General features: G+C 44.7%; 1 protein-coding gene across 1 annotated transcript in view; it reads right to left on the reverse strand.

Annotated features, from left to right (window-relative positions):
• The window catches only part of SEC23A (SEC23 homolog A, COPII coat complex component), a 754,311-nt gene that overhangs the window by 531,236 nt on the left and 196,272 nt on the right, over positions 1-26,803 (reverse strand). Inside the window, exon 8 of the mRNA XM_069208610.1 lies at positions 604-762. Coding sequence (XP_069064711.1) covers positions 604-762 — 159 coding nt within the window. The remainder of the gene's footprint in view (positions 1-603; positions 763-26,803) is intronic.

Genomic DNA, 26,803 nt, shown 5'->3' on the forward strand with positions numbered 1-26,803 from the left:
TTTATTTTGCAAAGTATAAATAAAAAAATACAACAAAAAATAGTTTTAGCAGGAAGGTTGAAGCTTTTCTAAATTCAGTAGAAGCCACAGGTATATTCCATTTGATGCACCTGCACTGCTCCAACAAATCAATCTGAGGGTACTAATTTCATTTTTAGCCTCCAAATTTCAAATTCCTTGACATTTACAGTATTTTTTAAAATGTTCAGTTTTACATTTAGCCACTTTATTTATGTACACTGTATTAATGTTAATAATATTTAATTTTTTAAGCAGTCACGGACCCCCTGAGGAGGCTTCATGGACCTCCAGGGGTCCCCGGACCACAGATTGGGAACCACTGTCATAAACAATGAATATTTCCTGTCCTACAGTATGGCCCACTTTCAATCAGTGATCGGAGAAGAAATGATTTTACAACCATAAATTCTGGTTCACTTTAATGGCCTTTCTTGCATCAGTAATATGCAAAGGAACTTATTAATAAAATGCTTTATTTTGACAAAACAGACTTTGGAATCCTGTTCTTCACAGGACACATGCCAAAAGCTACGATTTATACTCATTACACTTTGCGGAATCATGTAAAATATATCATTTTACCTTAGTTCCTTTTTTGACATATTTGGCATTGTCTTTTTCAATGTCATGCCACGATCGGATTGGTGTTTTAAGTTCATCACCTACAACCATTCCAGGACCTTGAGTTGGTGGTCCTCCAATGAACATCATTATTCGAGCTCCAGTGCTGGGAAAGGCACACTATTTAAACAAGAAAAAAAATAGAAGATGCGAGGTTAAAATTTATATTTTTATGCAAATCATAAGAATACATTTATTGTTTTCTTTATTTGTAGCTCCTTGGCTCAATTTGCCCTGTCAACTCTTCTGCAGCTGTAAGGACGTGATAGGGCCATTTTTTATGCCTGAGAAGAACGCCAAATCGCAGAAAGCCAAAGCATTTCTTTTCAGTGTTTCGCCATTTACAATACTGGCTATGATAGAGAATGTCATGAGCTGGGGGCGTACCGACCATAATTAAAAACAACTTCTTTAAAAAAATCTGTGAAATTCACCGAGAAGAAAAGTTGTTCAACAGGAGCACAAATCTTCCGAGCCACAGAACTCATCCACTAGATGGCAGACAATTCAGGAAGAAATAACTTAATTTGGCCTGCAGACAGAAGAAACATTTATTAGAATTACCCAGTGTGATGGATTTTTATTGGGGGAAACCAACCAATCGAGATGGAATTTTTCAGCAAGGAGGAAGAAAAAAAACACACCGTAAAAAGTTTACTGAATTGGGCAATTTGGCGTGGGAATGGGTGACTTGTTCTGACTGTGACAGGAAATAGACCCAGGCACTAAAATAAAAGTGGCTCCGTTAGAAAAGTAGATAATAAAAAATAATTACACACATGTATTAATCCAGCAACTCAATTATTTCGGGCATGTTGTGTAGCTGGTCCGTGAGAGGTTGGGAACTGCAAGCATTTATGCTTGCTGTCAATGTTTGTGGTACTAGTATGGAAATACACCTGTGAAATTCTGTGTGTTTTTTCTCCATCAAAATGATAAAACATTGGCACACCTCTACTTTTCTAACAACAACGTTCTACTGCTCAGTTGACAATGCCTTAAATGAGATCATAGAAAGCATATGCAGAAAAGAAGAGAAGACGAGGAAAGAACAGGAAGGTGAGGGTGAGGGAGAGAACAAGGGACGGAGGGATGAGAGACAAAGGATGGAGGGAAATGCAAAGAAAGACGGGTCAGGCAATGCATCAGAAGTAGATGGCTTAATATGGTGTTCAGTCGTTAGCTTGTGGGCATGATTACCTTATTTTCACTAAGAGACACTGCACCCTTGCTATGCCACTCTACAATGCAGTGAAGTATGCAGATACAGTCATAGGGAAACCTAGCCTGCCCATTATGGAATGTCTGGGGAGATGATTATTCTACTTGTACAATCAAAACATCACTGAAGAAATGCACACTGACTAACGTTCAAACTCATTGACAATACCATTCCCTGGATCCATGTCCCATGACTATTAAACTATACTTCATAATTTTCCAGCAGTTATCATTATCACTCCATAAGTAACTTCTTCAAAGAATTTGAGTTTTGCAAAAAAAACAATATTTTCTTTCACTCCAGAACACTTTGCTTCACAGAAACTTAAACTAGAACTTTTGGTTTCACACGACTGCTTCTGGACTCACCGGGCCACATTTGAAGTCACCAGAAGATGTGATGGTACAGCTAAAAAAAATGTTCCGGTGTATTAGATACTCTTGTCCCCTTATCCACCTCTCTGCCTTAGGCTATGAATGCAATCACTGGTTCACAGATAACCTTCGCAAATTTAATGGTCAAGGCAGAGCAATGGAAAGACAGGAATAAATCAAAGCTATCATCCTACTTGCAGAGTGCATTCAGCTTGCACTGGTGGTAAAAATAGAATACTTCCAAGCCCAAAATAATGAGGCAGTAATTCAACAGAAACATATTTTCATACCTAAAAGGAGATACTAACCCATAGTCATAAACCATAATCAATACCTCTCTCTGCAGGAGCAGGACATCAAACATTCTATCCTTATTACTATTATATTATTACAAAGAAATGTTTGGCGGGCCTAAGCAATCTTGCAAAATATCGACCTTTCTCAGAGTTATTTATTGTTGTACAGACAGTTGAAACTGTGGGCATCTATCAACTATCACTACGCCTAAAATCAAAGAGCCTTTACAGCAGCTTTAAAACAGGTTTCAGACCCCTCAGGGGCACAGAGGTAAATGTGTTGAATATCAGGGAAAAACTACTCAGTACCTGGGACCAAGGGGCACTCGAGCAAGACTTAATTAAAACTCTTAATGACATTTTGACATTATCAAGCACAAGTTGCTCAACAATCTGACTCATTTGAGGGGCACCACAATTATTGTGCTATTTTGGTTTACCTTCCTCTTTCCTATTCATTGTTTTTTTTGTAAAGCACTGCAAAAAAGTCTTACATTAAGTCTGGTGTGCCGTGCCCTAGATAACTGTTGGAAAATGGGTTATTGGTAGGGCAGGTAGGTACCTACACCTAGCAACAAGCCACAAACCTCCACATAAGTACAGTTAGGTCTCAGTAAATTAATCCCAGCTCTACCCTTGGTAGCTTGGCAACGAGCGTCAAGGCTTAACTTAGGAGACAAAGTGTAAAGCATTCAAATATCACAAAACAGTAATTAAATAAAACACAGGAAACAGTTTAAAAATCCAAAACCAATTTATAAAAATAGTTTATATTTTTATCTTTAAAATGACACAAAAACGATTAAAATCGGTTCAGGGGAACCGGAGATATGAATTTTTAAAGTATTATTATTTTCTAGCGCTTAGAAACAAAAAGCGCCAATCGGGTCATCTGGTTGCACCAGGACCGGGGCAAAGTCAAACTTTCAGGCCGACCGCGATGGAGCCCTGCTCGGCTACAAGTCGCGGGAGGCCTCGGTTAAAAAGTTACCTTCTGACTTAGTCTCTTTTTTGATGTTTTTCTTCCCCGGGACGAACCTGCCAGTTGGATCCGACCTCCTGGAGCCCTTGTCCGGATACGCGAAGTCGGTTTCCTCGGTGGTGATTTTTACCTTCGGACTTAGTCGTTTTTTCGAGATGAAAATCCTTCGACCGGGGTAAACCTGGATCTTGATCCGACGTCCGTGGAGCCCTTCTCGGATACGATGGCTGGAAGGTCCCGGTCAACTTTTTACGTTCGGACTTAGTCTCTTTTTTGGATGTTTTTCTTTACCGGGACGAACCACGAAGTCAGGCCGGGTCGCGGTTGAGGCAAGCCGGCTAGAATTTCCGCGTCGGGTCGGTCACTTTATGGAGCTTTTTTTCAAAAATTCTCCAATCTTTTCCAAACTTCTGGGGCTTCACCCAGATGTTCTTTTAAGGTTCTTTTGGGGTCCACAGCTCACCCCAAGGGTCCAGAAGTTCTGTGATGGTCCTTGGGAAGTGCAGACTTCAACTCCCAGAATACACCTGGCGCAAACTCCTTTTTGGCCACTGGACAGTGGTCAGCTGGTCACTTTTTCAGGAGTTGGTGCAGGGGACTCTGGATAGCAATTTTTCACCTGTAGCAAACAGGGAGTCCCTCCTTGAACCAGTGGAAGCCAGGCAAAGTCCTTCTTGTGGTGAAGCCCAAGTGTGCAGCTGGTGCAGTCTTTCTGAGTGCAGGGTCCAGGTGCAGGCCAGGGGTCCAGCAGGGCAGTCCTTCTTCTCCTTGTAGTTCCTTCTTCTTGAAATTTGGTGGGGATCTGAGGCGTGGGTGCAGGTCTGCCAGTTTTATCCTTGCTCCTGGGTGAAAAGCAGGGGGGCCCTGGTTCTCCAATCAGGGACAGGGTCGTCCCCCTGTGATGACCACTTCCTGGGAAGTGTGGCAAAAATCCATCCCAGAAGGCAACAGTCTCTAAAAATCCAATATGGATGAATCTGATTTTTGGAGGAGAGATCTGCCTGAGCACACCCACTGGTGTGGCTAAAAATCATAAACACACCCCTCTCCTGCCCTCTCCTAATCTAATCAAGGGGGCACCTAGCTGTCTGGGGTTGCAGGATGTGGGGGTGTTGCTGGGTGCTCCAGATGTCCTTCTCTGCCTTTGAAGACCAGTTTGGCAGCCATCCCCCTTCCTGCCTCACCATCTGCTGAGGGGAGATTCTCTCCCCCAAGCACATTCCTTTGTGTGAAGCCAGGCCACTTCACACCTCATTAAAGTAGCCTGGCAGAAGCTGCTGCAGGCTGGCCAATCAGAGCACAGCAGCAAAAACAATGCAGAGCTGAAATTGGCAACTTTTTAGGTAAAGTCTAAACTTTTTACCTGGACAAGTTATATTAAATCCAACAACTGGAAGTTGTGGGATTTATTACAACAATCAATTTGATACCAAATTCTTGGTATGTAACATTTAAGGAGACCTTAAAATTTAAAATAAAGTCTGCCCATTCTAGCCTATGAAGGCCATTTACTTCAATGAGGGAAAAACGAATTTGGCTGTTTTTACCTCACCAGGGCTTATAAATCTATTTTTATAAAGTCCCTGCTTATAGTTACATGGCACCCAGCCCTAGGGGCACATAGGGCACACCTTAGGGGTGACTTATATGTAAAAATAAGGTAGTTTAAGACTTTGGAAGTACCTTTAATTCCAAAGTCGAATTTGCATATAACTTTAATTTAAAAGCAGCCAGCAAGGCAGGCTTGCTTTTAAAATGACACTGGGCACCTCAGCAGTGCACCTAGGTGTGCACCACCTATGCTGTGGTCCCTAAACCTACATGCCCTACCATATACTAGGGACTTATAGGTAGGTTCACTTAGCCAATTATAATTAGCCTAATTTGCATATCCATTTTACACAGAGCACTGGCCCTGGAACTGGTAAGCAGTACCCAGGGCACAGCCAAGAGTCAGTAACCACCAGTACCTATCCAGAAAGAGTGGGGGTGATCAGGCAAAAAAAAAGGACTTTCCTACACTGCCCCCCCCCCCCCCAGATGAAAGGTGATGGGTACTAACCTACACCCTGGTAGTCCTCATCAGCTAAGTGGAAAAACCTGGAAAGGCCATCTGCATTGGCATGGGCAGTCCCAGGTCTGTGCACCACTGTGAAGTCCATCCCCTGTAGGGAAATGGACCACCTTAACAGTTTTGGGTTCTCCCCCCTCATCTGCATCAACCATCTGAGAGGTCTGTGGTCAGTTTGTACACGGAAGTGAGTGCCAAACAAGTAAGGCCTCAACTTCTTCAGGGACCAAACCACAGCAAAGGCCTCCCTCTCAATGGCACTCCATTTTTTCTCTCTGGGGAGTAGTCGCCTGCTGATGAAGGCAACTGGGTGATCATGGCCCTCTTCATTAACTTGTGCTAACACTGCCCCAATCCCTTCCTCTGAAGCATCTGTTTGCACTACAAATTCCTTGCTATAGTCAGGGGCCAGTAACACTGGTGCTGAACACATAGCCTGTTTTAGGGTGTCAAAAGCTTTCTGACACTCTGGGGTCCAAATGACCTTCTTGGGTTGTTTCTTGGAGGTAAGCTCAGTTAGAGGGGCCACTATGGTCCCAAAATTTTGAACAAACCTCCTGTAATACCCAGTCAGGCCAAGAAAGGCCCTGACCTGAGTCTGGGTTTTTGGAGCCTCCCAATCCAGGATAGTCTGGATCTTGGGCTGGAGAGGTTGTACATGGCCTCCACCAACAAGGTGGCCCAGGTACACAACAGAACTTTGCCCTATCTGGCACTTGCTTGCCTTGATAGTCAGGCCTGCTTGAAGCAGGGCCTTAAGCAGTTCCTTCAGGTGGACCAGGTGGTCCCTCCAGGTGGAACTAAATACAGCTATATCATCCAGATAAGCTGCACTAAAAGATTCCAACCCAGATAGGACTCTATTCACCAACCGTTGGAAGGTGGCAGGAGCATTTTTCATCCCGAAGGGCATCACCTTGAACTGAAAGTGGCCCTCTGGTGTGGAAAATGCTGACCTCTCCTTAGCTCTTGGACTTAAGGCAATCTGCCAATATCCTGAGGTCAGATCAAATGTGCTCAGGAATTTGGCAGCCCCCAACCTGTCAATGAGCTCATCAGCTCTAGGTATGGGGTGAGCATCAGTCCTGGTGACTGCATTTAGACCTCTGTAGTCCACACAGAATCTTAATTCTTTCTTCCCACCTTGGGGATTAGCTTTGGGCACCAGTACCACTGGACTGGACCAAGGACTATCAGAGGGCTCAATTACCTTCAGGTCCAACATCTTAGCCACTTCAGCTTTGATGTTGGCCTTGACCTGGTCAGACAGCCTGTACAGCTTGTTCTTGACAGGCAAGCTGTCACCAGTGTCAACATCATGGACACACCAATTGGTGAGTCCAGGGGTCAGGGAGAACAGACTAGCAAACTGTCCCAAGACTTGCTTACAGTCTTGTTGTTGCTGATCTGTCAATTTGGGAGAGAGTACCACTCCCTCCACTGACCCATCTTTTTCCTTTGAGGACAGGAGGTCTGGCAGAGGTTCACCCTCCTCCTCCTTCCCTTCATCAGTGACCATCAGCATGGTCACGTCTGCCCTGTCCTGGTGGGGTTTCATCCTGTTTACATGTAGGATCCTGTGAGGATTCCTGGGGGTGCCAAGGTCCACCAAGTAGGTGACCTCACCTTTTTTCTCTAGGATTGGATAGGGCCCAGTCCATTTGGCCTGTAGTGCCCTAGGAGCCATGGGCTCCAAAACCCACACCAGCTGTCCTGGGTGATACTCAGGCATGGTAGCCTTTTGATCATGCCAGAGCTTCATGAGCTCCTGACTGGCCTCCAGGTTTCTGCTTGCCTTCTTCATATACTCAGCCATGCGAGACCGCAGGCCTAGTACATAATCCAGCACATTCTCCTTGGATTCCTTGAGAGGCTTTTCCCAAGACTCTCTCACCAAGCACAATGGGCCTCTTACAGGGTGCCCAAACAGTAACTCAAAGGGGCTGAATCCAACCCCCTTCTGTGGCACCTCCCTGTAGGCAAACAGCAGGCATGGGAGGAGGACATCCCATCTCCTCCTGAGTTTGTCAGACAAACCCATGATCATGCCCTTCAGGGTCTTATTGAATCTTTCCACCAGACGATTGGTCTGTGGATGGTAGGGTGTGCTGAACTTATAAGTAACACCACACTCCTCCCACATGGCTTTCAGATAGGCTGACATAAAGTTTGTGCCCCTATCTGAGACCACCTCCTTTGGGAATCCCACTCTGGTGAACACACCAAGTAGGGCCCTAGCCACTGTGGGAGCAGTGACTGTCCGGAGGGGTATTGCCTCAGGGTACCTGGTGGCATGGTCCACTACCACCACAATGTACCTGTTACCTGAAGCAGTTGGTGGGTCTAGGGGACCAACAATGTCAATCCCCACCCTCTCAAAGGGAGTCCCAACCACTGGCAGTGGAATCAAGGGAGCCTTTGGCTTGCCCCCTGTCTTGCCACTGGCTTGACAGGTGACACAGGAGCTGCAAAACTCCCTGACTTTTTCTGACATTTCGCACCAATAAAAATGGTTGACCAGCCTGCTCCAGGTCTTGGTCTGTCCCAAATGACCAGCTAAGGGGATATCATGGCTTAAGGTAAGGAGGAATTCTCTATACTTTTGGGGGACCACTACTCTCCTAGTAGCCCCTTCTTTAAGGGCCCTTGCCTCAGTGTAGAGAACTCCATCCTCCCAGTAAACCTTGTGGGTACCACTGGTATCCCCTTGTTCTTGCCTGGCAGCAGTCTGCCTCAGGCCCTCAAGAGTGGGACACTCTCTTTGTCCCTGGCACAAATCTTCTCTGGTGGGCCCACCTGCCCCTTGCAGTTCTGCCAAGTCAGGCAGAGTTTGCAGGGAAGGTGTCCCTCCCTCAGAGTTCAGATCCTCCCCCTCAGGGTTGGATTCTTCCTGACCCTCTGTACTAGTTGGGGCTGGCAAGCCAGACCCAGTGCCTTTTCTCTTTTTCTTGGACGCTTGGCCCTTTGTTCCAGGGTCCAAGTGTCCAGCATTCCCCTGTTGTGCCGCCTGTGACCTGGTCACAGCACACACCCATTCAGGGAGGTCCAGCATCTGTGCATGGACCCTTCTTTCCACTTCTGACCACTCAGATGCTTCAAGATCATTCCCCAGTAGACACTCTACTGGGAGGGCAGGAGCTACAGCTACTTTTTTAGGGCCAGTCACACCTCCCCATTCCAGACTCACCATAGCCATGGGATGGAGTTTGGTTCTGGTATCTGCATAAGTCACCTGGTGGAAGACACCAGGTAAGACCTGCTCTGGAGAAACCAGCTTTTCTGCTACCATTGTCACACTGGCTCCTGTATCTCTCAGAGCTTCCACTTCAGTCCCATTGACTTTAGGCCTCTGCCTATACCTCTCCATGATGGGAGGTAAGGTGGCCATAGTTGCAATGTCCACCCCACCCACGGATACTAAGGTGACCTCAGTGTACCCTGATTCCACCCCTGGGCCAACTTCCACCCCCAACCCTACACTAGCAATCCCCTGGGATTGCCCACCAGTGGGGGGCTTCTTGGAGCAGATAGCATCTCCTCTTTTATGTCCTGGCTGATGACAGTCAAAACACTTGCCGGCCTTAGCAAGCTCCTGAAACTTTCCTGCTTTAGCAGGATCATAATTCTTTCCCTGATACCCTTTCCCTTTAAAAGTGAATTGGCTCGGGGCTCCCCCTCCCTGAGAAGTTTTTGGGGACTCTTGTGAGGACTCTTTGGGTTTTTTGTCATCTTTCCCCTGGTTCTTCCCCTGAGAAGAACCATGTCCTCCCTTTTTCTGATCACCCCCTGGGGGTTTCTGGTTAACCCTAGTTCTTAACCAGTCATCTGCTGCCTCCCCCAGCTCTCTGGGGTTGGTCAACCTAGAGTCTACTAGATACTGGCGGAGCCTCTCTTGGACACAATTAGTTAGAAGGTGCTCCCTCATAATCAAATTGTACAGCCCCTCAAAGGTACTTACCCTGTTGCCCTGTATCCAGCCCTCCAGTGCTTTTACTGAAATGTCCACAAAGTCCACCCAGGACTGGGTGCTTGTCTTTTGGGTGTCCCTAAACTTAAGCCTATACTGCTCTGGGGTTAGACCAAACTTTTTAGTCAAGCAACTCTTCATACTGGGGTATGAGTCTGCATCCTCCCCACTCATGGTTAGGAGCCTATCCCTCCCAGAGTTGGGAACTAACTCCCAAAGGAGTGAACCCCAGTACTGAGGCTTGACTTTCCTCATCTGGAGGGCCCTCTCAAAGGCCCCCAGCCACTTATCTATGTCATCCCCCTCTACATAGGCAGGAACCACCCCTTTGGGTAATCTGGGGACAAAACCCCCACCCAGGGACACCTCAGTTTCTTTCTCGCTGCCTCCATCTTTTTTTTCTTTGCTTTCCCACTTTTTCTTTTCTAGGGCAAGCTTATCTGCTTCCAAAGCTATGTAGGCTAGCTGGGCTTCCAGCTCTCTTTCCCTGATGGATGAGTTCTCTCCTCCTGAAAGGACCCCCTTCCTACCACTAGCTTTGGGTCTGGTCCTAGTGACTGTATCCACTGAGGACCGTTCCTCCTCTTCCTCACTTGGGGTCTGATGCCTTCCCTTCCCTGAAAGGTTAGAGCTAGCATCTTCCCCTTTTTCTTCCTCCTCTGGAGCTTCCTCTACCTCTACCTCTTGGGCCTCAGCCCATGCTGTCAGGGATTTAATCAGGATTTCCTTCCTGAGATTAGTGGTTGCAGGCAACCCTCTTTCAATACATAACCCCCTAAGCTGGACTACTGTCAGTGTGGGTAGGCTAGCCAGATCAAGCTCCATGGTTCCCTAGTTTTGTCTCAACAAAAACTCTTTGCAAAAATTGGTAACAAGAATTTAGAAAAATTACAAAAATTCAATAATTGAAATTAATCCAAATTAATAATAAAAAAAAAATTAAAATTAAAAATTAAAAACAATTTTTGCACTAGGACAATTTAAAGGATTTTTAATTTGTTTTACCTAAAACTGTAACGTGATATTGAACACAAGTACAGGATCCCGTCGCTGCTTCCAATTATGTTGGAAAATGGGTTATTGGTAGGGCAGGTAGGTACCTACACCTAGCAACAAGCCACAAACCTCCACATAAGTACAGTTAGGTCTCAGTAAATTAATCCCAGCTCTACCCTTGGTAGCTTGGCAACGAGCGTCAAGGCTTAATTTAGGAGACAAAGTGTAAAGCATTCAAATATCACAAAACAGTAATTAAATAAAACACAGGAAACAGTTTAAAAATCCAAAACCAATTTATAAAAATAGTTTATATTTTTATCTTTAAAATGACACAAAAACGATTAAAATCGGTTCAGGGGAACCGGAGATATGAATTTTTAAAGTATTATTATTTTCTAGCGCTTAGAAACAAAAAGTGCCAATCGGGTCATCTGGTTGCACCAGGACCGGGGCAAAGTCAAACTTTCAGGCCGACCGCGATGGAGCCCTGCTCGGCTACAAGTCGCGGGAGGCCTCGGTTAAAAAGTTACCTTCTGACTTCGTCTCTTTTTTGATGTTTTTCTTCCCCGGGACGAACCTGCCAGTTGGATCCGACCTCCTGGAGCCCTTGTCCGGATACGCGAAGTCGGTTTCCTCGGTGGTGATTTTTACCTTCGGACTTAGTCGTTCTTTCGAGATGAAAATCCTTCGACCGGGGTAAACCTGGATCTTGATCCGACGTCCGTGGAGCCCTTCTCGGATACGATGGCTGGAAGGTCCCGGTCAACTTTTTACGTTCGGACTTAGTCTCTTTTTTGGATGTTTTTCTTTACCGGGACGAACCACGAAGTCAGGCCGGGTCGCGGTTGAGGCAAGCCGGCTAGAATTTCCGCGTCGGGTCGGTCACTTTATGGAGCTTTTTTTCAAAAATTCTCCAATCTTTTCCAAACTTCTGGGGCTTCACCCAGATGTTCTTTTAAGGTTCTTTTGGGGTCCACAGCTCACCCCAAGGGTCCAGAAGTTCTGTGATGGTCCTTGGGAAGTGCGGACTTCAACTCCCAGAATACACCTGGCGCAAACTCCTTTTTGGCCACTGGACAGTGGTCAGCTGGTCACTTTCAGGAGTTGGTGCAGGGGACTCTGGATAGCAATTTTTCACCTGTAGCAAACAGGGAGTCCCTCCTTGAACCAGTGGAAGCCAGGCAAAGTCCTTCTTGTGGTGAAGCCCAAGTGTGCAGCTGGTGCAGTGTTTCTGAGTGCAGGGTCCAGGTGCAGGCCAGGGGTCCAGCAGGGCAGTCCTTCTTCTCCTTGTAGTTCCTTCTTCTTGAAATTTGGTGGGGATCTGAGGCGTGGGTGCAGGTCTGCCAGTTTTATCCTTGCTCCTGGGTGAAAAGCAGGGGGGCCCTGGTTCTCCAATCAGGGACAGGGTCGTCCCCCTGTGATGACCACTTCCTGGGAAGTGTGGCAAAAATCCATCCCAGAAGGCAACAGTCTCTAAAAATCCAAAATGGATGAATCTGATTTTTGGAGGAGAGATCTGGCTGAGCCCACCCACTGGTGTGGCTAAAAATCATAAACACACCCCTCTCCTGCCCTCTCCTAATCTAATCAAGGGGGCACCTAGCTGTCTGGGGTTGCAGGATGTGGGGGTGTTGCTGGGTGCTCCAGATGTCCTTCTCTGCCTTTGAAGACCAGTTTGGCAGCCCTCCCCCTTCCTGCCTCACCATCTGCTGAGGGGAGATTCTCTCCCCCAAGCACATTCCTTTGTGTGAAGCCAGGCCACTTCACACCTCATTAAAGTAGCCTGGCAGAAGCTGCTGCAGGCTGGCCAATCAGAGCACAGCAGCAAAAACAATGCAGAGCTGAAATTGGCAACTTTTTAGGTAAAGTCTAAACTTTTTACCTGGACAAGTTATATTAAATCCAACAACTGGAAGTTGTGGGATTTATTACAACAATCAATTTGATACCAAATTCTTGGTATGTAACATTTAAGGAGACTTTAAAATTTTAAATAAAGTCTGCCCATTCTAGCCTATGAAGGCCATTTACTTCAATGAGGGAAAAACGAATTTGGCTGTTTTTGCCTCACCAGGGCTTATAAATCTATTTTTCTAAAGTCCCAGCTTATAGTTACATGGCACCCAGCCCTAGGGGCACATAGGGCACACCTTAGGGGTGACTTATATGTAAAAATAAGGTAGTTTTAGACTTTGGAAGTACCTTTAATTCCAAAGTCGAATTTGCATATAACTTTAATTTAAAAGCAGCCAGCAAGGCAGGCTTGCTTTTAAAATGACACTGGGAACCTCAGCAGTGCACCTAGGTGTGCACCACCTATGCTGTGGTCCCTAAACCTACATGCCCTACCATATACTAGGGACTTATAGGTAGGTTCACTTAGCCAATTATAATTAGCCTAATTTGCATATCCATTTTACACAGAGCACTGGCCCTGGAACTGGTAAGCAGTACCCAGGGCACAGCTAAGAGTCAGTAACCACCAGTACCTATCCAGAAAGAGTGGGGATGATCAGGCAAAAAAAAAGGACTTTCCTACAATAACCAAAACTGAAAGTGGATTAAATTGATTACGTTTTGTAGTGGTAATCTCAAATGAAGTAATCAACCAACCAAGTATGCTGAAAGAAAGAAAAGTGATAAAACAAAAGTGAAAAGTCTGCATGATGAAGGGGTAAAGGCTGGTTTTAGGCATTTAACCGAGCGGGTTGAAAAAAGAAGAACAGAGGCAGGCAGTGGAAGGCTAGTCACAAATCTGCTTGTAGGAATGGGTTTTTACCAACCTGCTGAGTTTGAGCAAATCACATTCGATGTTCAGAGAAAGAGTTCCATAGGAATGAGCTTTGCACATGAAAGGATAGTCCTCAGAATTGCTGTAACAAGTTGGAGACAGGCAGTAGACGTCTAGTGCGATTACAAGGGACAAACAAATTTGACATCTAATTCTTTTATCTTAACTCTGAGTTCAGCCACTTAGGTCTTTGTGGATGGGGCAGATATACTTGAAATTTCCTCTTTCCTTAACCGAGAGCCAGTGGTGGACCTTCAGTGCAGGTGTGATGTGGTCGTGTTTTCCAGGCCAAATAGACTTCGAGCAGGGCGGCACGGGACTCTGGAGTTTGGAGAGTGGATACGGATTTGTCTTCCACTAGACAATAGAGTATTTTTATTTTAAACGTTTAAACTATCTGGCTATGAAAGGAAGATAATCCAATCCAAACAGCATCTCACTTATTATCCTGGTTCAGCTACCTCTTCCATTGTGTTAGACATCATAACACAGCACTGCATGACAGACCCTTTGAGATCCTCAGCACTTCTCCCCACATATCTCTGTGAAGTTGGTACTGAATCAGGAAGTGATCACAGCATGTTTGCCCACTGCCCCCAATCATAGACCTGTAGCGAATTAGCCACTGTTATTACTTCAGGTGGTATTTGGCAAAGGGGATTCACTGGCACATTAGGAATCCATAAACTAGAGGCAGGATTGGTTGTGGATAAAGAAGATCTTGGAGAAGGTATGTGTGCAGTCACCATGGCGGGGGAGGTGACAGCTGCCTTATTTTCAAATTAGAACTGAACCCCTGCCACAATACACCTAATACAACATGATACAGGTCATTCCAAAAACATTGACACACACACCTTGGACTGCTCTACTCAATTCTCGGAGCGAGTGTAATATATAAATATCAGTTGCTGGTAAAAAGTTAATAAAGTGAAGAATGTTTTACACCTAAGGCAGTGGGTGTACACTGTCATAGCCACTGACCTTAAGGTGCACTGCACACCTTATTGTCAAGACAGGATATCTTTGCATGTCAGACCCAGAATGGGCAAGTAGTGGGATGCATCTCAGGCTCCCCAATATATTGCAGCACAAAAATAGATTTTTGCGGCACAAACTTTTCCTTTTTGCAGCACTTTATATTACTAACATTTTCTTATCAGTCTTAACACAATGGACACTGTTCAATTAAGAGTAATGAACTTTGAAAAAAGCATGTTTAAAGTGACTGGGAGCAATTTTGTTGTATGCACCCTTAGCATAAACATTCTAATACACAGGTCAAGGCAAGCACAACAGTACCTGGTTCCTGACACCAGCTGTCCCCTCCTTTGTCCCCACTGAAACAAATCTTGCCAGGGAGTGGTCAGGATGCTATAAGGGGTCTGCTGTGTATTCTACCATCAGGAACCAGGTGACGACTGCCGCTGGATCCTGGCTATGGTGTGCTGCCTCAGAAAGCTGGTGCGATCCAAACAGGTGGACAGAGAGACTGCTCTTCTGGACAACCAGTACATCTGCAAGGAAGCAGTGACTGCCATGGCAACAATGAACTAAGTAACCATGAAAAGAACACAGCTTAGTAGCACATGCCGTGACTTAGCTTTTCAAAGTAAAGCTCTTTACTGCACATGTCTGAAATAGGGTTTAAGATCTATGGTTCTGACACAAACCTCAAGTCTCACTCATCAAGAGTGAGACTAACACTTTTGGAAGCTGAGTTGACCTCTCGATCACATCAGATTGGATGTCAAACTCGGTAAAAACAGTAGCACAGCAAGAGAACTAGGGCCCTAGTGCAAGCACGAAAAATGGCCCTATTGCTGCTTAAAACAACAATCAGGGTTTATTGGTCTCCTCGGGCCTCTTGGCCCCGGTGCCACTGCTCCTGTTGCATCATTGACCCCGGGGTGAAGCGAAACAGAGCCTGACTATTCAAAGCTTAGCTAAGAAAGGGAAAAAATAATTAAATTACAAAGAGACCCACACTGCACCTCTTCAGCTAAGACCACCCACTTTGCACACTTTAGATCTCTAATTCACATTTTGGGTAAGAAATACTTTCTGCACTTACTCTGAACCATTTCATACATCGTATCAGCAGAAGAAATGGAGACCATAGGTCAATTTTACTGAGGCCAAGTGTTCGTGTATTAATTGTACATTTATTTTAAACATTAGTTGTGACTTAATATTTATCTGGACAAGTGATGTAAGTAAATATGTATGTATGATTATTTTGAACAGCCATAACATACAATGTTTGAATCTGAAATATGCCCGATATCAATTTTATGTGTTTATTTCCCTCTGAAGTCCAATCAGTTACAGAAAGGTGCATTGTGTTAAGTGTAGTTTTGACAGAGAATGAATGTGGTCACTTTGTAAAAAAAAAAAAAAAAAAAAACTTGCTGTCTCTGGAGTCAGCTTTGTGAAAGTACTTCATAAAGTACTTCATTGCCTTGCCCCATGCTTCCCTGACTCCACCAATCACTCCATCCATTAGCACAATGCTAACCCCCTGCCCTTTCTTCCTCTCTAGTACAAGGAGTCTCTCGATGTTTGCAGCTTAAATTTTCACATGTTCCAATGGGGGCCAATGAGCCAGAGCCCATCCATAGGCCACTCTCCCCACTCCTGCCGCTTCCCTCCCAGGCCGAACTGCAGCATTGAAGAAAAAGCCTTGTATACAAAGCTATATTGCAGTAGCAAAGGCTCTGATTAGCAAAATCAGAGCCTTTGCGACCACAAAATAGCTTTAGGGCATGTGAAAAAAGAATCTGACCAAATCATTATTAACACATTACCGTGTCACAAAACTGATACCTCAAAGGAGGAGATTACCCATTTGCAAATGAGAAAGGGCCCCCTGGGACCCCTTCCCCTTTGTGAATGATGACAAAAACATTTCTTAAGACTAGTTCAGTGGCTCAAGGAACCACAGCTTACACCTAAAAAAAGGTTTGTCAAACTTTTAATTCTCTTTTTAAAGATATCCTATATCCTCTTAGAAAAAAGGGAAAATAATTTGAAAGCAATCACAGACATGGTGGTCTACTGGCCTCAGCAAACTACCATCGCTGTGATGGCAGAGTATCGTAGTGGGTTGTAAAATACTATCTACCTCATTAATATTCTAGAGGTAGGTCGAATTGCGACCCACTGCGATTTGGTATTTTTCAAACAGACCTATTAGGATGAAATGACCTCTACACCTAATAAGGCTAGGAAGCTGGCCTGGTGTGTGGTGGTGGGCACCTAAGTGTAGGAAGCTGGCTCTGTATATCAAAATGAGATATAGTGCGTACAGAGTCCAGGGGTTCCCCAAGAGGCTTGACAGAGGCAATAATAGAGAATACTAATGCTCTATTTGTGGTAGTGTGAACGAGCAGGTAGGCTTATCAGAGAGTAGTGTTGAGCATTTGTTGTACACACACAAGCAATAGAAGGAACACACACTCAATGACTTAACTCCAGACCAACAGGATTTGATATGGAAAATGTCACTTACCCAGTGTACATCTGTTCGTGGCATTAGTCGCTGCAGATTCACATGCTGTGCACATCCCGCCATCTGGTGTTGGGCTCGGAGTGTTACAAGTTGTTTTTCTTCGAAGAAGTGTTTTCGAGTCACGAGACCGAGGGACTCCTCCCATTTCGACTCCATTGCGCATGGGCGTCGACTCCATCTTAGATTGTTTTCCCCGCAGAGGGTGAGGTAGGAGTTGTGTATGCTAGTAATAGTGCCCATGCAATGGAGTGAATGCGTATGTACATAATGAAGTTTCAAGTAATATATTTACAAATGTACAAATGTTTAAGATCTACTTCTAAACGGCTACAGGCTCCCGGGGAGGCGGGTGGGCGCATGTGAATCTTCAGCGACTAATGCCACGAACAGATGTACACTGGGTAAGTGACATTTTCCGATCGATGGCATGTGTAGCTGCAGATACACATGCTGTGCATAGACTAGTAAGCAGTTATCTCCCCAAAAGCGGTGGTTCAGCCTGTAGGAGTTGAAGTAGTTTGAAATAATGTTCTTAGTACAGCTTGACCTACTGTTGCTTGTTGTGCAGTTAACACATCTACACAGTAGTGCTTGGTAAATGTATGAGGCGTAGACCATGTAGCTGCCTTACATATTTTGTTCATTGGAATATTTCCTAGAAAGGCCATGGTAGCACCCTTCTTTCTGGTTGAGTGTGCCTTTGGTGTAATAGGCAGTTCTGTTTTAACTTTAAGATAGCAGGTTTGAATGCACTTAACTATCCATCTAGCAATGCCTTGTTTTGAAATTGGATTTCCTGTATGAGGTTTTTGAAAGGCGATAAATAGTTGTTTTGTCTTTCGAATTAGTTTTGTTCTGTCAATGTAGTACATTAGTGCTCTTTTGATGTTTAATGTATATAGTGCTCTTTCAGCTACAGAATCTGGCTGTGGGAAGAACACTGGTAATTCTACCGTTTGATTCAAGTGGAACGGTGAGATTACTTTTGGTAAAAATTTAGGATTGGTCCGTAGAACAACTTTATTCTTGTGTATTTGAATAAATGGTTCTTGAATGGTAAATGCTTGAATTTCACTCACTCTTCTTAGAGATGTGATGGCAATTAAAAATGCTACTTTCCACGTTAAGTATTGCATTTCACAAGAGTGCATGGGCTCAAAAGGTGGACCCATGAGTCGTGTTAAGACAATGTTGAGGTTCCATGAAGGAACTGGTGGTGTTCTTGGTGGTATAATTCTCTTTAGGCCTTCCATAAACGCTTTTATGACTGGTATCCTAAACAATGAAGTTGAGTGCGTAATTTGCAGGTAAGCTGAAATTGCCGTAAGATGTATTTTAATGGAAGAGAAAGCTAGTTTCGATTTTTGCAAATGTAGTAAGTATCCTACTATCTCTTTTGCAGATGCGTGTAAAGGTTGAATTTGATTATTATGGCAGTAATAAACAAATCTTTTCCACTTATTTGCATAGCAGTGTCTAGTGTGAGGTCTAAGTGCCCGAATTCTAGGATTTCAGGAGCCAAATTGCTAGATTCAGCGATGCTGGATTTGGATGTCTGATCTGTTGTTTGTGTTGTGTTAACAGATCTGGTCTGTTTGGCAGTTTGACATGAGGTACTACTGGTAGGTCTAGTAGTGTTGTGTACCAAGGTTGCCTTGCCCATGTTGGTGCTATTAGTATGAGTTTGAGTTTGTTTTGACTCAACTTGTTTACTAGATATGGAAGAAGTGGGAGAGGGGGAAAAGCGTACCCAAATATCCCTGACCAGTTCATCCATAGTGCATTGCCCTGAGACTGATGTTGTGGGTACCTGGATGCGAAGTTTTGGCATTTTGAGTTTTCTTTTGTTGCAAATAGATCTATTTGTGGCGTTCCCCACATTCTGAAGTAAGTGTTCAGTATTTGGGGGTGAATTTCCCATTCATGGATTTGTTGGTGATCCCGAGAGAGATTGTCTGCTAACTGATTCTGAATCCCTGGAATAAATTGTGCTATTAGGCGAATGTGGTTGTGAATCGCCCAATGCCATATTTTTTGTGTTAGGAGACACAACTGTGTCGAGTGTGTTCCTCCCTGTTTGTTTAGGTAATACATTGTTGTCATGTTGTCTGTTTTGACAAGAGTGTATTTGTGGGTTATTATGGGTTGAAATGCTTTGAGCGCTAGAAACACAGCTAACAGTTCTAAGTGGTTTATATGACACTGTCTTTGCTGAATGTCCCATTGTCCTTGGATTCTGTGCTGATTGAGGTGTGCTCCCCACCCTGTCATGGATGCATCTGTTGTTATTACGTATTGTGGCACTGGGTCTTGAAAAGGCCGCCCTTGGTTTAAATTTATACTGTTCCACCATTGAAGCGAGATGTATGTTTGGCGGTCTATCAACACTAGATGTAGAAGTTGACCCTGTGCCTGTGACCACTGTGATGCTAGGCACTGTTGTAAGGGCCGCATGTGCAACCTTGCGTTTGGGACAATGGCTATGCATGAGGACATCATGCCTAGGAGTTTCATTACTAATTTGACCTGTATCTTTTGGTTTGGATACATGGCTTGTATTACATTGTGGAATGTTTGGACTCTTTGTGGACTTGGAGTGGCAATTCCTTTTACTGTGTTGATTGTTGCTCCTAGGTATTGCTGTGTTTGACACGGCAGAAGGTGTGACTGAGTAATTGATTGAGAAACCTGGTTTGTGTAGGGTTTCTATGACATAATTTGTGTGCTGTGAACACTGTATTTGCGTGTTGGTTTTGATTAACCAATCGTCTAGGTACGGGAACACATGTATTTGCTGCCTTCTGATATGTGCAGCTACTACTGCTAGAGATTTTGTAAAAACTCTTGGCGCAGTCGTTATTCCGAATGGCAACACTTTGAATTGGTAATGTATCCCTTGGAATACAAACCTTAGATACTTTCTGTGTGAAGGATGTATTGGTATATGGAAATATGCATCCTTTAGATCCAATGTTGTCATGTAGTCTTGTTGTTTGAGCAGTGGGATTACTTCTTGTAATGTAACCATGTGAAAGTGGTCTGATTTGATGTATGTATTTAATATTCTGAGATCTAGTATAGGTCTTAGAGTTTTGTCTTTTTTGGGTATCAGAAAGTACAGTGAGTAAACTCCTGTGTTTAGTTTTTGTTTTGGTACTAATTCTATTGCCTCTTTTTGGAGCAATGCTTGAACTTCTAATCCTAGAAGATTTATATGTTGTTTTGACATACTGTGTGTTTTCGGTGGGACTGTTGGAGGTAATTCGAGGAACTCTATGCAATAACCATGCTGGATAATTGCTAGTACCCAAGTATCTGTTGTTATCTCCTCCCAATGTTTGTAAAATTGGCTTAGTCTCCCCCCCACAGGTGTTATGTGATGGGGATGTGTGACTTGTAAGTCACTGCTTATTTTGAGGACTTTTGGAGATTTGGAATTTTCCTCTATTTTTTTGGAATTGTCCCCCTCTATATTGCCCCCAAAAACTTCCCCGCTGATATTGGCCTTGGTAAGTGGGCCTTGTTTGTGATGTTGTGGTTTCTGTAGGTTGTCCTCAAAACCCCCCCCTAAAAGGTGTTTTGCGAAATGTGCCTCTGCTTTGCGTGGAGTAGAGAGCGCCCATGGCTTTTGCTGTATCAGTGTCTTTCTTGAGTTTATCAATAGCAGTGTCGACTTCCGGCCCAAACAACTGGCATATTTAGCACAGCTTGTTGAATTTCCGGCTTGAAACCTGACGTGCGCAGCCATGCGTGCCTTCTTATTGTTATTGCAGTATTTACTGTCCTTGCAGTCGTATCTGCTGCATCCATTGAAGACCGTATCTGATTATTAGAGATACTTTGTCCTTCTTCCACAACTTGTTGTGCTCTTTTTTGGAACTCCTTGGGTAAGTGTTCTATCAAATGTTGCATCTCATCCCAGTGAGCTCTATCATATCTTGCCAAAAGTGCTTGTGAATTGGCAATGCGCCATTGGTTTGCTGCTTGTGCTGCAACCCTTTTGCCCGCAGCATCAAATTTGCAACTCTCTTTGTCTGGAGGTGGTGCGTCCCCCGAGGTATGAGAGTTCGCTCTCTTACGAGCTGCCCCGACAACTACTGAGTCCGGTGTTAACTGGGTTGTAATATAAACTGGATCTGTTGGCGGTGGCTTGTACTTTTTCTCCACCCTTGGAGTTATGGCTCGGCCTTTAACAGGATCCTGAAATATTTGTTTTGAATGTTTTAGCATTCCTGGGAGCATAGGTAGTCTTTGGTATTGGCTATGAGTGGAGGATAGCGTGTTAAACAAAAAGTCATCCTCAATTGGTTCGGAATGCAAGGTGACGTTATGGAAAGCAGCTGCCCTTGCGATCACCTGTGTGTAAGATGTACTGTCCTCAGGAGGGGACGGCCTGGCAGGGTACAAGTCTGGGCTATTGTCCGATACTGGAGCATCGGAAAGGTCCCATGCATCGGGATCATCTTGACTCATGGCAGTATGAGTCAGGGAGTGCATCAGTGGAGGAGTTGCTACTGGTGATGTGTGCACTGATGGTGGTGGAGACGGTGGTGGAGTTGTTTTCTTTGCCACCTTTGCCTGTGGCTCCTTGTCCTTTTTTTGAAAGGCAAGTTTTCTTTTTATTTTAATTGGGGGAAGAGTGGTTATCTTCCCTGTGTCTTGATGAATGTGGAGCGTCCTTTGAGTATAGTCTGGCTCTACAGCTTGAAGTTTCTCTCCAAATCTATGTTTTTGCATTTGGGAGGACAATCCTTGTTCCTCTGTATAGGAACCTGTTTTCGGCTCCGAGGCTGGATGTTTCGGAACCAAAACTTTTTCGGATGTCTTTTTAGGCTCCGAAGAAACCTTTGTAATTTTCGGCGTGGTGGTTTCTCGGTGGCGAATTTGTTCAGTGCCGCTGTCCCGGTGCCGAAATTTCTCTGAGCCGATGTCTCGGGTCCGAGATTGCTGTGTGGCAGTATCTCGACCGGAGTCGGATGACTTCGACACCAGCGTGCCCTTTTTCGGTGCCTTGGCTCGGTCACCTATTTTTTGGGTTAAGCCATGGCCTGTTGGCGGTGGCGTCCCCTGGGCTTTTGTTGACTTCTCGTGAGTCTTATGTTTCGACGTCTTACTCACGGTTTTCGGTATTTCTTCGGCCTCGAGCTCTTCCGAGTCCGACTCTTGGATAGAGAAAGCTTCCTCTTCCTCCTCGAAAAGGTCTTGTCCTGTCGGCGTCTACGCCATCTGCAGTCTTCTGGCTCTTCGGTCTCTTAACGTCTTTCTGGACCGAAACGCTCGACAGGCCTCACAAGTATCTTCCTTGTGCTCTGGGGACAAGCACAAGTTACAGACCAGATGCTGATCCGTATACGGATACTTGTTATGGCATTTTGGACAGAAGCGGAATGGGGTCCGTTCCATCAGCCTTGAAGTCGCACGTGGCCGGGCCGACCAGGCCCCAGGCCCCGACGGGGGATCGAAAAAACCCCGAAGGGCCACCGGAGCTCTTCAAAATTTGGTGTCGATCTGTTGTAACTAACCCGATACCGAACGCAAACAATACCGACGTTTTTTCCGAGATTCTAACTAACTTTCCGACCCGAAACACGAAGCGAAAAGGAACACGTCCGAACCCGATGGCGGAAAAAAAACAATCTACGATGGAGTCGACGCCCATGCGCAATGGAGTCGAAATGGGAGGAGTCCCTCGGTCTCGTGACTCGAAAAGACTTCTTCGAAGAAAAACAACTTGTAACACTCCGAGCCCAACACCAGATGGCGGGATGTGCACAGCATGTGTAACTGCAGCTACACATGCCATCGAACACAAATATATATTTGTGTTACTTTCTTACTAGAACCACAAGACTCAATTCAGAAGTAAATATTGTTGCAGGTAAGTACTTAGCATAGACATCAATGTAACTTTGTTTCAATTTAGTCAAGTAATGAAAATGTCACTTACCCAGTGTACATCTGTTCGTGGCATCAGTCGCTGAAGATTCACATGTTGTGCATAGCCCGCCATCTGGTGTTGGGTCGGAGTGTTACAAGTTGTTTTTCTTCGAAGAAGTCTTTCGAGTCACGGGACCGAGTGACTCCTCCTTTTGTCTCCATTGCGCATGGGCGTCGACTCCATCTTCGATTGTTTTCCCCGCAGAGGGTGAGGTAGGAGTTGTGTTGTAGTAATAGTGCCCATGCAATGGAGTGACTAAGTATGTACCTATTTAAGGTTTAAATAATATATTTACAAATGTACAAAGCTTAAGCTAACTTCCGAACTGCTACAGGCTCCCGGGGAGGCGGGTGGGCACATGTGAATCTTCAGCGACTGATGCCACGAACAGATGTACACTGGGTAAGTGACATTTTCAGTTCGATGGCATCTGTCGCTGTAGATACACATGTTGTGCATAGACTAGTAAGCAGTTATCTCCCCAAAAGCAGTGGCTCAGCCTGTAGGAGTGGAAGTAGTTTGAAATAAGGTTCTTAACACGGCTTGACCTACTGTGGCTTGTTGTGCGGATAGCACGTCTACACAGTAGTGCTTGGTGAACGTGTGAGGCGTAGACCATGTGGCTGCCTTACATATTTCGTGCATTGGAATATTTCCTAGAAAGGCCATGGTGGCACCTTTCTTTCTGGTTGAGTGTGCCCTTGGTGTAATGGGCAGCTGTCGTTTTGCTTTAAGGTAGCAGATTTGGATGCACTTAACTATCCATCTGGCTATACCTTGTTTTGATATTGGGTTTCCTGCATGAGGTTTTTGGAATGCAATAAATAGCTGTTTAGTTTTTCTGATGTTCTTTGTTCTGTCAATGTAGTACATTAATGCTCTTTTGACATCTAATGTATGTAGTGCCCTCTCAGCTACGGAATCTGGCTGTGGGAAGAATACTGGTAGTTCTACCGTTTGATTTAGGTGGAATGGTGAAATAACCTTCGGTAAAAATTTAGGATTAGTCCTTAGGACTACCTTATTTTTGTGTAGTTGGATAAAAGGTTCTTGTATTGTAAACGCCTGAATTTCACTTACTCTTCTTAGAGATGTGATGGCGATGAGAAATGCAACTTTCCAGGTTAGGAACTGTATTTCGCAAGAATGCATAGGTTCAAAGGGTGGACCCATGAGTCTTGTTAAGACGATGTTGAGGTTCCATGAAGGAACGGGTGGTGTCCTTGGTGGTATAATTCTTTTGAGGCCTTCCATAAACGCTTTAATGACAGGTATCCTAAATAGTGAAGTTGAATGGGTAATCTGCAGGTATGCAGATATTGCTGCGAGGTGTATTTTAATGGAAGAGAAGGCCAGGTTCGATTTTTGTAAGTGTAGTAAGTAGCCCACTACATCCTTTGGAGATGTGTTTAATGGTTGAATTTGATTCTGATGGCAGTAGCAAACAAACCTTTTCCATTTGCTTGCATAGCAGTGTCTAGTGGATGGTCTTCTAGCTTGCTTTATGACTTCCATACATTCTTGTGTGAGGTTTAAGTGTCCGAATTCTAGGATTTCAGGAGCCAGATTGCTAGATTCAGCGATGCTGGGTTTGGATGCCTGATCTGTTGTTTGTGTTGTGTTAACAGATCTGGCCTGTTGGGCAACTTGACGTGGGGTACTACTGATAGGTCTAGCAGTGTTGTGTACCAAGGTTGCCTTGCCCATGTTGGTGCTATCAGTATGAGTTTGAGTTTGTTTTGACTCAATTTGTTTACTAGATATGGAAGGAGAGGGAGAGGGGGAAAAGTGTACGCAAATATCCCTGACCAGTTCATCCATAGGGCATTGCCTTGAGACTGCCTGTGTGGGTATCTGGATGCGAAGTTTTGGCCTTTTGCGTTCTCCTTTGTTGCAAATAAGTCTATTTGAGGTGTTCCCCAAAGTTTGAAGTAAGTGTTTAGAATTTGGGGGTGAATTTCCCATTCGTGGACCTGTTGGTGATCTCGAGAGAGATTGTCTGCAAGTTGATTCTGGATCCCTGGAATAAACTGTGCTATTAGGCGAACGTGGTTGTGAATTGCCCATCGCCATATCTTTTGTGCTAGAAGGCTCAGCTGCGTTGAGTGTGTCCCCCCCTGTTTGTTTAGATAATACATTGTTGTCATGTTGTCTGTTTTGACAAGAATGTACTTGTGAGTTATGATTGGTTGGAATACTTTTAGTGCTTGAAAAACTGCTAGCAGTTCCAAGTGATTTATGTGCAGTTTTGTTTGATGTACGTCCCATTGTCCTTCTATGCTGTGTTGATCGAGGTGTGCTCCCCACCCCGTCATGGAAGCATCTGTCGTTATTACGTATTGTGGCACTGGGTCTTGGAAAGGCCGCCCTTTGTTTAAATTTATACTGTTCCACCATAGAAGCGAGAGGTATGTTTGGCGGTCTATCAACACCAGATCTAGAAGGTGACCCTGTGCTTGTGACCATTGTGATGCTAGGCACTGTTGTAAGGGCCTCATGTGCAGTCTTGCGTTCGGGACAATGGCTATGCATGAGGACATCATGCCTAGGAGTTGTAATATCATTTTTGCTTGTATTCTCTGTGTTGGGTACATGCGTTGTATGATCTTGTTGAAATTTTGAATTCTCTGTGGACTTGGAGTGGCTAATCCTTTTGTTGTGTCTATTATGGCTCCTAGGTATTGTTGTACTTTGCACGGCAGAATGTGTGATTTTGCATAGTTGATGGTGAAACCGAGTTTGTAGAGGTTTTGTATGACCTGATTTGTGTGGTGTGAGCACCTTGTCAGTGAGTTGGTCTTGATTAGCCAGTCGTCTAGATACGGGAATACGTGTATTTGCTGCCTTCTGATGTGTGCAGCCACTACTGCTAGACATTTTGTAAAGACTCTTGGTGCGGTTGTTAAACCAAACGGCAATACTTTGAATTGGTAATGTATTCCTTTGAATACAAACCTGAGGTATTTCCTGTGCGACTGATGTATTGGTATGTGGAAATACGCGTCTTTGAGATCTAAGGTTGTCATGTAGTCCTGTTGCTTTAGCAATGGTAACACCTCTTGTAGCGTGACCATGTGAAAGTGTTCTGATTTGATGTAGGTGTTTAGTGTTCTGAGGTCTAGGATTGGTCTCAGTGTTTTGTCCTTTTTTGGTATTAGGAAGTACAGTGAATAAACTCCTGTGTTTATTTGTGTTTCTGGTACTAGTTCTATTGCGTTCTTTTGCAATAATGCTTGAACTTCTGTTTCCAGAAGGTCTGAATGTTGTTTTGATAAATTCTGTGCTTTTGGTGGTATGTTTGGAGGGATTTGTAGAAATTCTATGCAATAACCATGTTGGATAATTGCTAAGACCCAAGTGTCTGTAGTTATTTCCTCCCATGCTTGGTAATACTGACCTATTCTTCCCCCCACTGGTGTTGTGTGGAGGGGATGAGTGACATGTGAGTCACTGCTTGGTTGTAGGGGTTTTGGGGCTTTGAAATTTTCCCCTATTCCTAGGGAATTGTCCTCTGTATTGGCCCCGAAAGCCTCCCCTCTGGTACTGTACCTGGTAGCTGGACGGTGTTGTCTGTGAGGTGCTGGCTTGTGTGGCCTGACCCCGAAACCCCCCTCTAAAGGTGGTCTTGCGGAAGGTGCTGTAAGTGCCTCTGCTCTGCGGGGAGTAGAGTGCGCCCATGGCTTTAGCAGTGTCAGTGTCCTTTTTCAGTTTCTCAATTGCCGTGTCCACCTCTGGTCCGAACAGTTGTTTCTCATTGAATGGCATATTGAGCACTGCCTGCTGTATCTCTGGTTTAAAACCAGACGTTCGTAGCCATGCGTGCCTTCTTATAGTCACAGATGTGTTAATTGTTCTCGCAGCTGTGTCCGCTGCGTCCATAGAGGAGCGTATCTAATTATTAGATATGTTCTGTCCTTCCTCAACCACCTGCTTCGCCCTCTTTTGTAGTTCCTTGGGTAGATGCTCAATGAGGTGTTGCATCTCGTCCCAATGGGCTCTGTCATAGCGCG

The sequence above is a fragment of the Pleurodeles waltl genome, chromosome 9 (assembly GCF_031143425.1).
Source record: "Pleurodeles waltl isolate 20211129_DDA chromosome 9, aPleWal1.hap1.20221129, whole genome shotgun sequence".
NCBI classification, from domain to species: Eukaryota; Metazoa; Chordata; class Amphibia; order Caudata; family Salamandridae; genus Pleurodeles; species Pleurodeles waltl.